General features: G+C 46.5%; 1 protein-coding gene across 1 annotated transcript in view; it reads left to right on the top strand.

Moving 5' to 3' along the window:
• The window catches only part of TENM4 (teneurin transmembrane protein 4), a 387,326-nt gene that overhangs the window by 328,876 nt on the left and 45,597 nt on the right, over window positions 1–12,853 (top strand). The window contains exons 25-26 of the mRNA XM_039228710.1: window positions 7,444–7,676; window positions 11,524–11,678. Of these exons, the coding sequence (XP_039084641.1) occupies window positions 7,444–7,676; window positions 11,524–11,678 (388 nt within the window). The remainder of the gene's footprint in view (window positions 1–7,443; window positions 7,677–11,523; window positions 11,679–12,853) is intronic.

The following is a 12,853-nucleotide window of genomic DNA, read 5'->3' as shown; positions in this document are numbered from 1 at the left end:
AACTTGGTCACAGAGTGGGCTTGTCACATAGGCTCACAGTGACGCCGCAGCAGGCAGAAGTGACACCTCTCATCAGACACGCCAAGAGAAATGTCTGCTCATCAGCAGTCTTTGTGGCACTTTCCTGAGTCCTGGGTAACAGTCACTTCAGAGTCCCCTGCCTCACACACATCTGGGTGACATGAGGCAGCCATGGGCAGATGGAGCTGGGGTGGCTACAGAGGTGGCTCTCATGGGCTACATGCTGCGTTGGAATAAAAGAAAATCTTACGATGGTGCAAAGAGGCAGACCCAAACTCTAATAACGATTAAATCTGTATCTATGTAATTAGATATATAGTATCAATGTAACAATCATATGTATTATTTTAAGATAATAATTATAAGTAACATGGATAGAACATTTAGTGTGAGGCAGAGAGAGGGTTCATGGATTTACTTGGACTATAGCAGTTCATCCCAAAGCACCCTGTGAACTAAGTACTCACAACACATCCAATTTACAGACGAGAAAATTGAAGCCCTCCTCCCTCCCCCTGCCTATTGTGCGACCTGGAAAAAAAACATCATTTCATCTTTCTAAGCTTTAGTTTTTGACTTGAGGTTAACAAAATCTCTCTTGGAGGCCATTTTAAGGGTTACAGAGGATACTTGTGAAATACCTAGCATTGTGCCAGGCACAGAAGGGAGCTCCAGACATGGCTGCTTTTATTATTATTTTTCATCATCATCATCATCATCATCATCATCATCATCATAACAATTATATGATGATGATGGTGTCAGCTTTCCCAAAAAGGAATTCTGTCCTCTTACAATCAAAGATACGTGACTTAAAGTAAATTAAGTAGAAGTTGGGAACCAAAAAAAAGGAAGAAACACATATGTGTGATTGTATGTCAGATCAGACCCTAGACTTCCTGACAGCCAGAGTAAACAGGGAAACGTAACTATTCTCATGGTTTGTATTATCAGAAATGGGAAATTTTGCTCACTTCTCATTCTTTTTCCTGACACGGAAATCTGAAAGAATTTTTAGTGAGCTTTATATGGCTGATACTGAACTGTACACTGATACATCCCTTCAAGTTCAGTTTTAGAGGAAACATAGAAGTACGTTTCACATGAAGATCTTGGATGAAAACTGAGCGTTTCACATTGAAACCTTCAGTGAGTGGCGGTCACTGCCTGGGACATAATTGGGCCACAGGGGACCGAGCTGGGAAGACTCAGGAAGTCAGGGTTCTTGTCTCCTTTGGTGTCACTTGTCCCATGGCACTGGGTTGGGCACCTGGCTTTTCTGGCTTCCAGTCTCCTCATCTGTCAACCGTGGGAGCTGTGGTTTGGTGCCTTTATTTTCTATGTCTAGTGATCTTTCGATACATCCATGGCATGATTTCAAAGCCAGTTTCCCACCCTCCCTCATTCATCATTTTCTCAGGTGCCAAAAACTATTTCTAAAGTAAGACTAAGTGGAAGGAAAAAAGGAATTTCTTTCTGCCTTCTCCAGTTTCTTTTTTTTTTTTTTTTTTTTATTTCTGAGAGAGAGAGTGAGACAGCGTGAACAGGGGAGGGTCAGAGAGAGAGAGGGAGACACAGAATCCGAAACAGGCTCCAGGCTCTGAGCTAGATGTCAGCACAGAGCCCGATGCGGGGCTCGAATCCATGAACCGTGAGATAATGACCTGAGCCGAAGTGGGACGCTTAACCGACTGAGCCACCCAGGCACCCCTGCCTTCTCCAGTTTTTTAAAGAAAACCTAGAGTGAAAAGACCTAGGTCTGAGCTCTGATTTTAACTGGCACCTGGATATTGGTAAATCCCTTCCCCTTGCCAGGCCTTGGTGTCCCCATTCATAAATGTGCCAGGCCTTGGTGTCCCCATTCATAAATGTCAGAGATAGATTAAAAATTCTCAAATCGTATCCTCTCTGTCCATGAGCATGTACCATCTCAGCTGTTCCCAGGAATGGCAGTCTGTGTAATGCTCCCCAGGGCAGCCTTGCCTGCCTCCAGCTCTTCAGCCTCCATGCCACATAGGTCATGCTCCGTGCAGGGATCCCTGAGCCTTTGGGCATCTTCTTCTGTGGACCCCTTCAGGGAACAAGGATCCTCGTTTCCTCCTAGATCTCTTCCCCAGGGTGATGTAGGATGCTTGATGCCTCTTGTTCAGAAGCACATTTGAACTCAGGTCGCCATCAATCTCCATCAACGTATTAAGTTAGCTCCAACAGAAAGCTCTTAACTTCCCCCAGGAAATAGGTTGGGCAGGACAGTATTAAGTCTGACGTACTTGGCTCTTCCATTATGCAGTAACATAAATACTCTGAAGGTTTCTCCAGGTGACCAGCTGCCATTTATTGGGCATTTTTATTTCTTTAAAAAAAATTTTTTTTTAATCTTTATTTTTGAGAGAGAGAGAGAGAGAGAGAGAGAGATCGTAAGCGGGTAAGGAGCACAGAGAGAGGGAGACACAGAATCTCAGGCAGGCTCCAGGCTTCAAGCTGTCAGCACAGAGCCTGATGTGGTGCTGAAACTCACAAATTGCAAGATCATGACCTGAACAGAAGTCAGATGCTTGACCACCTGAGCCACCCAGACACCCCCGGGCATTTTTATTTCTTAATGGCACTGGCACTCTGCACAGAGATTTATCATCTTTATACAGTTTTGTCCTTAGAGTAGCCCTTTAATATAGTTGATTTGCCCCATTTCTTAGGTGAAAAAACTAAGGCTCAGAGTAATGAAGTGATTTGCCCAACATCGCCTACCAAGTGGGTGGTAGAACTAGTATTTGAACTCCTGTCTTTGCAGCTCTCTCCACTCGTTCTAAGAACCAGTAAATCAGGTTCTACCTGGGCCGCCACAAATGTGGTCAAAGGATGCTGGTTACTCTGAGACAAAGGGAGAATTTTCTCAGAAGCAGGGAATGGATTGCCTCTAGTTCCTATCAGGAAATTCCCTACACCATCCAGAAAGAGAGCACTGTGAGGCTTGATTGGACCTCATGAACTTCAGGAATGATACCCTTATAGCCTCCAAGTGTATACACAGCTTCCAGAGGTGCCAAGTTCATGTTTATGGAAGTAGAAAAGAATGCGGGTCTCACAGTGGACTCAGGAAACAAAGCTGTGACCCTGCTCTCTGCCCATTGGGGCTCCAGATACTAGGAATCAAAAGTGACTCAGACACGGTTCCTGCTGCCAAGCTGAGCCTGAGCTTTCTGCTGGAGGACACCTTCCGTGGTTTTGAGAGTACTCTAAGGCCTTGGTGCTCGAAGCAAGCAGACAGACCACACTGGCATCTTCTAAGAACTTACTAGAAATATAGGCTCTCAGGCCACAATTCAGAACTGCTGAACTGGAATCTGCATTTTAACACAACCTCCAGGTGATTCATCTGCATATTAAAATTGGAAGAGCCTGGCTCTAAGGCCTCAGTTTCCAAATCTGGCTGTGCCTCAGAGTTGCCTGTAGAGATCTTAAAGGGACAGATGCTCAGGCTCTTCAGATATTGTGGATGAGGCTTTTCTTTTTGAGGCTTTTCTGGTGCATCTGATGTGTGACCATGTTTGAGAACCATCACCGTAAGATCCGTCACATTGTTATTTCCTCTGTAGGCTCCCAGCAAGGGGGAGAGCCATTCATTCACTGAGGGATGAGAGTGTAGACCTCTCTGGAGCACTTCCTTGGCACCAGCCCAGGGCCAAGCAGCAGGGACTCGAAGCTGGTCCCTGCCCTTGGAGAGTTCAAGATGTTACTGAGGAGACAAACAACTAAGTAGAACAGGGTCCTAAAGCCCTACAGGTAGGAAAAGTATATTTGCTAAGGGCCTGGTGACACAACAAGGCAAGTGGCCAGCTCTCCAGGGGAGGAATGAGGGGCCTGAGGATCCTGGGACGGCATTTCAGACAAAATGATGCTGGAACTGGATCTCAGGACATGGACGTGATCAGATGCTGCCCGTGGGTAAGGGCAGTGGCGTCTCCTAGGCCTGGAGAGGCAGCAGGGGGAAGTAGGAAGAACGCAGCCTTTGGGTCAAGAAGACTGGAGTCAGAAACCCATCGTGCCACCGAGCAGTCTCTAGCCCTGGTCAAGGCATGTCACCTCTGGTGGTCTTTGTTTTCTGAAATATTTAAAAAAAAAAAAAAGCACGTGCCTTACATGGCAGTTGTGAGGAAGGTCAGGCTGTGCATGCAAAGCTCAAGGATGGTGTCTGCGACAGGACACACATCCAGAGGTAGTAGCAGATGCCTTCGTAGCAGTGACAGTCATCTCTCCAAGCTCTGTTCCACCCAGTGGTGGCCCTGCCCCCAGCGGGAGTCCACGTCCTGCTCCCGCTGCAGGTGGCATGAGGAAGGACGGTGTCGAAGACTGTCCAAAATGCTCTACCAACTGGAAAGGGCTGTTGAGATGTGTAATTTCATCCGATCCTGATGACAAGCCCGTGCCACTGCAGAGCAGGGACTTCATCATTTGACAGCCAAGTGACCTACAGTATGAGCGATTTAGGGGACTTGCTCCAATGAGAACCCACATCTTCTAAGTTCAAAGCTAGTGTTCTTTCCCCTACACGAACCTGACCACCAGCCTTCAAAGGTGTCTTTGAGCACAGAAGATGGGCCACAGTTCTTCCAGACTCCCTGAGACAGTCCTGCCGGTACCACCTTCTGGAATTCACTGAGCTGAGAAACTGTACATGAATGGCACTTCTCTGGGTCAATGCAAGAAGACATGAGCCAGAAAGTCAGGGGGCTAATCTAAGTGGACAGGGCCCCTACCACTCTCCCACAGGGACACACTTCCTGCCAAGGTGGATAGCACTGGTTTATCATGAGTGATGCACAGAGAAATGAAATGATCTCCGTCCCCCCTCACCTCGCAGCTGTCATCACGAAAGCAGAGAGATCAGGGCTGCTCCGATTTGCAGAGTGGGATCTAAGGTCACTGCATTTTATGTAGCCAGAATCAGTGTCATCTGGGAAGATCAAATCTGTGCTGCATTAGAGGGTAAGTCACAGGGGACATTCCAACATAAAGAGCACGTCTATCCTGTTACCCGTTTTCCCCAAAAGAGAAGTAAAAGAAACACCCAAGTAATTTGAATGAAAATGGCATTTAAATAAACTCAAAATGCAGATACCATCCATTTAAAACAAGTGACAGCTATGCCCTAGAAGGCATCAAGCTGAACATTGGAAATACAAATATGAATAAAATCCCATCTCTTCCCTTCAAGTATTGACTGTCAGATTTGGGAGAAAGCCGCATAAATAAACAGCCATGGCCTTATGTGAAGTGTCTTGTAACCCGGTTATGAGCAGATACGAATCTCCACACACAAGGGTTAGGGAAGGTTTTGCCAGAAAAGGTGCCACTGAGCTGACGCCTGAAGAATAAGTAGGAGTTCAGCAAGCTGGAAAGGGAAGGGGACGGGACACTGCACAGAGCGGGAACGGCAGGTACAGGGAGGTGCAGAGGTGTGTGTATGGGACCAGGGGTCAGTACAGATGGACCGCAGGGCGTCCCGGAGGAGACGAGGCAGCAGCAGAGTGTGTTGCTAGGCTGGGGAGTCTAAAGTCAGCCTATAAACCATGGGGCGTCCTGGAAGGGAGGGCATTGGGGTGACGTGACGATCTGGGTTACAACAAGGAAGAATGGCCTGTGGAGGACCCAGGCTGCAGGCAGAGAGACCTGCCTTTTTTTTGAAAAGGATGATGTGAGGGGACAAGCATGTTAGGGCCAGAGAAGAAGGAAGTTGGAGAAAATCACGTCACCATAGTCTCATTGAGAGAGAGAAAACCAACAGGGAAATCTTAGGTCTGGGAATCTGGCCCCATTAAGAAGCAGCCAGTCCCCAAGACAGCACCCAGAGCAAGGGGTGGTGAGGATGACCGACGGTTGGTGCCAGATTAAGACCTTCAGGGACCTTGACACTGAAAAGATTATGATGCCCTAGTCTTCATATGTAATTCAACAGACACCAAGTTGTAAAACAAAATTTTGTTTTTCAAAAGGGCCTAAAACTTACATGCCCGATAAAACAGAAGATAGCTTCCTTCTAGACTCTTCTGATTGTCCTCCTTGCATCTTGAAGGACTGTACAGTGTGTCTGCCCTGCCGGTGCTCTAGGCACTGCTCCGTCTGCCCTCTGAATCCCCAGCATGGTTCACATCCCACCATCCAGTGGAAATGGCCAGTGCTGGGCCATCCAACCTGAATGGAGGCAGAGTCCCTTGAATCAGAAGACATGCTGGAGACTTGGAAGGGGCTACCAGTATTAAGATGCACTTTGAGGCTGGCCGTGCACAGGAACTGAAAATTAGTTTCCAGGAGTTAGGATTCCAGCTCTGACTTGGCCTAGACGTGGAAGAAGTTGTAAAGTCATACCATGTGATAGGAAAATTCAGGCTTAATAAGGGACACCTAGTCTGTCGTCGTCTCCAGCTGCAAAAAACAGACATAATGACTAGGACTTAAAAGAACAGTTACAATTATTGAGTATCTACCATGTGCCATGTACTACGCTAAATATCTTTCGCATACAATTTTCCATAATTGTCTCAGTACACCGACAGGGTGGCTGTTAATACCCCATTTTGCAGATGAAGAAAAATTGAGACCCAGAAGGCCAGGTAACTTGCCCAAGTTTCAGAACCTGGAAATGGCAGAGCCAGACGGGGAACCCAGACCGATCTGATGCCTAAGCTTGTGCCTCTTTGCCACCATGTGCCGAGGGGTAGCCCCCTTTCTCTGCAGCCCTCCAGACAGCCGCGGCTGCCTTTGCTTTCCTCTGTCAGCATAGCCTTGTCGTGATGACTGATTTCTAGAAATGGAACTATCATCAGAACTACTCTCTTGGTTTATTTATTTTTCCTTGGGTGTTGCTGCAAATTATAAACTAATCCTGCAGTTCATTACCTCTGACTGCAGAAGGGAGACTGCTGGGCCACTGAGAAGTATAACGCGAGGGTTGACAGAAGACTCCATGGCCACTGACTAGGAGTCCCATGTGGCCAGGGCCTTATCAGTCAGTCCTGAGGAGGGGGTGGGGCTGCTACAAAAACTTTCAGGAGAAGGTCTTGTGTTTTAAACTCTTGAAGTGTTTTTTTAAAGTCAGGCCCTCTCTTGTTTCTGGCTTGGATTTACAAGCCACCTGTGGTAAGCCTCATTGATAATCCTTTTAAGAAAACGTGTAGTAAGTACCTATTGTGGACAGGGCACTGGGCTGGGCATCACAGTCATTGGCAAGAGCTTTTTGTATTAGTAGTTAGGTAAGAGGGATAGTTAAGGTAACCGCTGGGGTCCGAAAAATTGGGGAACGATCACCCAAAAGAGGGGCACCATCCCCACATGACTTGTTGGCGTGGGGTCAAGCCATACATCTCTGGCTAGCCGATAGGAAGGAAGATAGCACTCACCAGTTGGCATGTCCTTATTTTCCAGTCACAGCCCGGCACATAAGTACTACCTGACCACAGACCCCATGAGCGGGGCTGTCTTCCTCTCGGACACCAACAGCCGGCGGGTGTTTAAGATCAAGTCCACCGTGGTGGTGAAGGACCTTGTCAAGAACTCTGAGGTGGTCGCCGGAACAGGTGACCAGTGCCTCCCCTTTGATGACACTCGCTGCGGAGATGGTGGCAAGGCCACTGAAGCCACACTTACCAACCCCAGGGGTGAGTAAGGCCTTTTCAAACACAAGCGGTAATGCTGATTGAGGTCCTAATAATTAACTTCACAGGAATTGTGAGTCTGACACCACAATCAGCCTTAGAATTGGAAAAAACTGTAAATCCATGCCATGTGATAGCAAAATTCAGGCTTAATGCCCACCCATTTTTCAAAAGAAATACCAGTTTATCATTGTGAATACATTTTGGAAAATACCAGGATGTCTGCAGAGAAAAGTTAAAATTGTCATAATTCCACTTGCCCAGAGATACTCCCAGCTAACATTTCTTGCCTTTCCTTCTATTCTTTTTTCCACGTGTTTGCACGCAGGTGTTCATGTGCTCACCAAAAACAAAATGAGGTTACGTTAAACAAACCGTTTTTAACTACTTTTTTTACTCTAACTGACAAATCATGACCATTTCTCCATATTATCCGCCATCTTTGTACTCCTTTCTTATGGCTGTATGGTATTCCATCAAATGGATGTCTCATCACTTATCAGCTCCCTACTTTTGGACTTTTATGTTCTCTCTCCTGTTACTGTTTTATAAGAACATTGCAGCGTATCATTTTTGTAGATGTTCATGTGCTGTAGGACAGGTTAACTGTAAGTTTCAATTCTCAGTCCTTCAGAAAGACCTCTTAAGACCCACAATCACAATTTTTCATTCGCTCATTCAGCAAGTATTTACTGAGTGTGTGGTGTGCTGTGTTTGCATAGATAACTTTAATGTAACAGAATAAATAAGACTTGAGTGTGAATCTCTGATGTGGGAGAGAGGAAGAAGTGCTCCCTGAGAAGCCAGAACATAGAACTGAGCAAGGGCCTTCAGAGCGAGAGAGGCCCCTTGTGCCTAGAAGACAAGGGAAGGCTTTTTGGAGGAGAATCCATCATTGTCGACATTCATCAGCAAAACGCCCACCATGTGCTGGCCACAGGCTGGTGACCTATATATAGTGTCTAAGCCTCGGCATCCCCATTAATAAAATAGGGGTAACAGTACCTTCTGTGTCCACCTCCTAAGTTTGTTCTGAGGTTGCAATTCATATATTCCATATGCTATCCCACAAAAAAGTCATATGTGATTGTATTAGTAAATAGTGCCAGGTTTCAGGCCTCTCCTAGACCCAGCTGTGCCCCTATTGAATGAATTAATGTCTGTGAAAGTGGTTGGTAAAATGCAGCTGGTACATGCACTTCTAAGTCAAAGCATTAGAGTCTAGTGAAATCAGGCAGACATTGCCACCTAATAGCTATGTGAGCGTAGGTGAGTTGCTTAACCTCTCTGAGCCACATTTTCCTCACCTATGAAATAGAGATACACTGTACAGTTGCAGTACAGATTAAACATTATCAGGAATGAAAATGCTTGGTGCATTGGTTTCCCATACCTGATAAACATTGTCTTAGTGACTCCTATTATAATTATTATATTACACTACCTTATGTTATGTTATCACACCATATCATATATCCTATTATGTCACCTCTATTAGATGCCTGACCGGTCAGGTGGTAACCTTGGGGAAAGTATTGTAACATCTATGGTCCTAACTATGATATCTTCCTAATTATGATTTCCTAACACTGAGCAAGTAGCCTGCAGCAGAAAGAACAGGCTTGCACTTAGGGGTCCTGCAGTATGGTTCGATCCTACGGCTCCCTGGCCTCTAACCTCCTCCTTTGGGCCTTACCTTTCCCACTGGTAAATGAGCGGATTGGGCTAAATGACCCCCCCCTGAAACCACATTCGGTTGCGATATTCTATTCTCTTAGAATTAAAAGCTTTTTCTGAAAGTGTTATTCTCTCCAGGTCTTTCTCAGTTGCTTCACACACATATGTGTTCTCCGCCCTCCCTCCCCCCACACACACAGAGACACACGCATGCGTGCACACAGATGTAGTGGCAGTGAAATTACCCAAAAGCCTGTAATTAACCCAGATAGAAATGACAAGGGTGCCACAATATGCAGACACTTCGCAGCAGGGAGGAGAAAAGATGTCCATCTAGTTAGCACAACAAAAGGAGAAAAACTGAAGTAATTAATCAGGGGCAGGTCGTTTCTATTAGCCTGTGCAGCCAACTTTGTAAACAAGAACCTGATTGTTCCTGGAGCACTCATCAGTCCTAGCAGACGGAAGAGGAAGACAGAGCAAGGCCAGGCAGACAAGAAAACTCCTGCCTTGGTACTTAAAGACTGTAGTTAATTTACATTCTAGGCAGGGACCAAGGAAAGGCTTCCCTGCCTGAAGGCTGCTTTGTCCTCCGTGTGAAATCGCTCCCCAGCCCTGAGCAGCCTTAAGGAGGGGTTGGAAAGAGCACCCCTCCAGGGGGTCTTCATCACTCAGAGCCCATTGGGTGTCTGAAACCGGCCCAGTTACAGACACCCGGAGCCAGAGCAAAGGGTCTTCACAAAGTGTTGGTCGAATTCTCATAATTATCAGTCACTAATAATTATTGAGAGGTAACTAGTTCACGTCAGATGTTATTATCCCCACTCTGTGGATGAGGAAGCTGGACTTAGTGAAATGACATGGCCAAGCTGATACCACTGGAAAGCTTTCTCTAGCAAGCTTCTCTACCTCTGTGAAGCTTTCTCCGATCTCTTCTTTCATTTCGTTGCCCAGAGAAAGCTGAGCAGAGCGAAACTGACTAGAATCTCCTTTTCTTCATCACGTCCCTCCCTGGGGCACTCCACCTGGTGCTGACTCATCCCCGCCCTCCCCATCTAGAACTTGTGCTCCCAGGGGGCACGTCTTGTCCCCCAGCACCCCTGAGCAGTTCCCAGTTTGATAGGGCTATTTCTAAACTCTTGGGATTTTGCACCTAGGGTAGAAATCAGTCTCACCCACAGTAAATTGTATCGGTCTCAGCCACGCCCAGAATGAGTATGTCTGGGAGGGAGTCAAGCAGGGATGTGTTGGGCGAGAAATAAACTCTTCAGGTGGTTCTGATACACATCACTGGTTAAGAGGTACTGATTTACTAGAGTGGTTCTCAAACTTTGTTTTATGTCATTATCACCCAAGGTGCTTGTCAAAAATGCGGATAAATATTCAGGCTCCACTTGAGATTTTCTGAACCAGCTATCTGAAGAATACATGATAGAAGGCTTTCAGGTGACTCACAAACACAGCCAGGAGTGAAAAGTACAAATTTAAAACAATTTCTGTATATTAGAGCTGAGAATATGAATGCAGAGACGTCCAGTGACTTGCCCAAGGCCACAGAGGTGGTCACGGAGAAAGTGAATGGTGAATTCAGACTGCCCTCTAATGTGTGCCTTCTTAGACATTTATTTCACCCATATTCTCGACACAAATCCAAAGGATTCATGTTTAGGCTCTATACATCTATAATTACCAATGACCATAAACTAAGAATAGAAAAAGACATGGAAGATGATTATCTTGGAAGAAAGGAAAAATTGTTACCAAAATGGGGATGGATTTCATTATTAGAATTACAAGGCTTCAGAAGTAGGTTAACGTAAAGAAACTCACAGTTTTGACATTGAAAAGGGTTCTCCTTACCGCTACCTCTAGTGCTTGACAAGCCCCCAGAAGTAGGAGTCCAGCTTTGATGACTTACGAAGCTGATAGGTGAAAATTTCGGCAGTAAGGCCGAAGGACCAGAGCCCTGCAGAGTTGGAAGACTCGGGTTCTAATCTCTGCTTTGAACAAGTCACTCTAAGCCTCTGGGCATCTGTCTTCTGGCCTTTAGACGGGGAAGGAATCCCGTGGGGAGGATGCAGTCAAATCACGGAGGGGAGGTTCTTCATCAGCCCACAAGACTCCATGAGCACGTAGGCTGTTACCACCTCTAACGCTGGCTTCTCTTTCCCAGGCATCACAGTGGACAAGTCTGGGCTGATTTACTTTGTGGATGGCACCATGATCAGACGCGTTGATCAGAATGGGGTCATCTCTACCCTGCTGGGCTCCAATGACCTTACCTCGGCCCGGCCCCTCAGCTGTGACTCCGTCATGGATATTTCTCAGGTAAAGGGAAACCTCCTGCTAGAGCCCTGTGGCTGCAGGCTCATCCTCTCACCGGTTCCTGGCCCTCCCACGGGCCCCCATCTTTATGCTGCACTAGCCTTACAAGAGCACATTCTTGGCGCTGGGCCTGGGGAAGCATAAGGACACAGAGATGAGTAGGGCGTAGCTCGGTGCTCTGGGAGTTCACCAGAAGGGTGACAGGAGATCGTCACAGTGAAAAAATCTGGCCAAGGAAGCTTCGAAGGCTCCACAGAGTCACGTGGTATGAACTTAAATCCGTAGTTCCTGTGAGTTCCCTCTTTGGAAACACAGGTACTTGCACACTGACTTTTCTCTTTCTGTACTGTAAATGGCGTGAGGACAGGAATTCTGTTCATCTTTTCCTCTGCTCTAACTAGAGTACCTAGTATACCATAGGAGGACAACCAGTATTTGGTGATTAATTAATTGATTGGCTGACTTCCAGCTTTGCCGTTCACTAGCTGAGTAACTTTAGACAAATCCTGAAGTCCTTTGAACTTCTCGTTTCATTTATTTTTATTTTTCTAACGTTTGTTCATTTTTGAGAGACACAGAGCATGAGTGGGGGAGGGGCAAAGAGAGACGGAGACAGAATCTGAAGCAGGCTCCAGGCTCCAAGCTGCGGCACAGAGCCCGATGTGGGGCTCAAACTCACAGAACGGGAGATTGTGATGTGAGCTGCAGTCAGACACTTAACCGACTGAGCCACCCAGGTGCCCCTGTTTTATATTTTTAAAATAGAAATAGCTGACTTCGGTCTGGCAAGATTGCTTTGAGAAAACACGAATAGTGCATACTAGGCTCCTGGCACCGCTTGGCACTCTCAAGGTGGTCAATCAAGAGAAGTCCTAGTGCCCACTTTCACAAAGGAAGTGCAACCTGTGCCAGGTTTTGAAGGCTATGTTGAGGTTGCTGGTTGGCAAGGAAGAACAGACATTTCACACAAAGGGAACAGCGTGTGCAAGGGTACATAGATGTTCATGGGCCCAGTACATTCAAGGCCCATTGGAAGATTGAATGCCTGAGTGCAGGGTTCCCAGAAAGAAGCAGGCGTTGAAACTGGAATGTTATTCAGGGCCAGTTAGGGAAGGACCTTCCCGTACCTTGCCAGACAGTTTGGACCGTAGTAGTGAACACCGGGAATCCAGTATAGA

Source organism: Hyaena hyaena, unplaced genomic scaffold (assembly GCF_003009895.1).
Source record: "Hyaena hyaena isolate Hyena2069 unplaced genomic scaffold, ASM300989v1 scaffold_34, whole genome shotgun sequence".
Lineage (NCBI taxonomy): Eukaryota > Metazoa > Chordata > Mammalia > Carnivora > Hyaenidae > Hyaena > Hyaena hyaena.
Note: the sequence above shows the minus strand (reverse complement) of the source record. Positions and strands in the feature narration are given on the sequence as shown.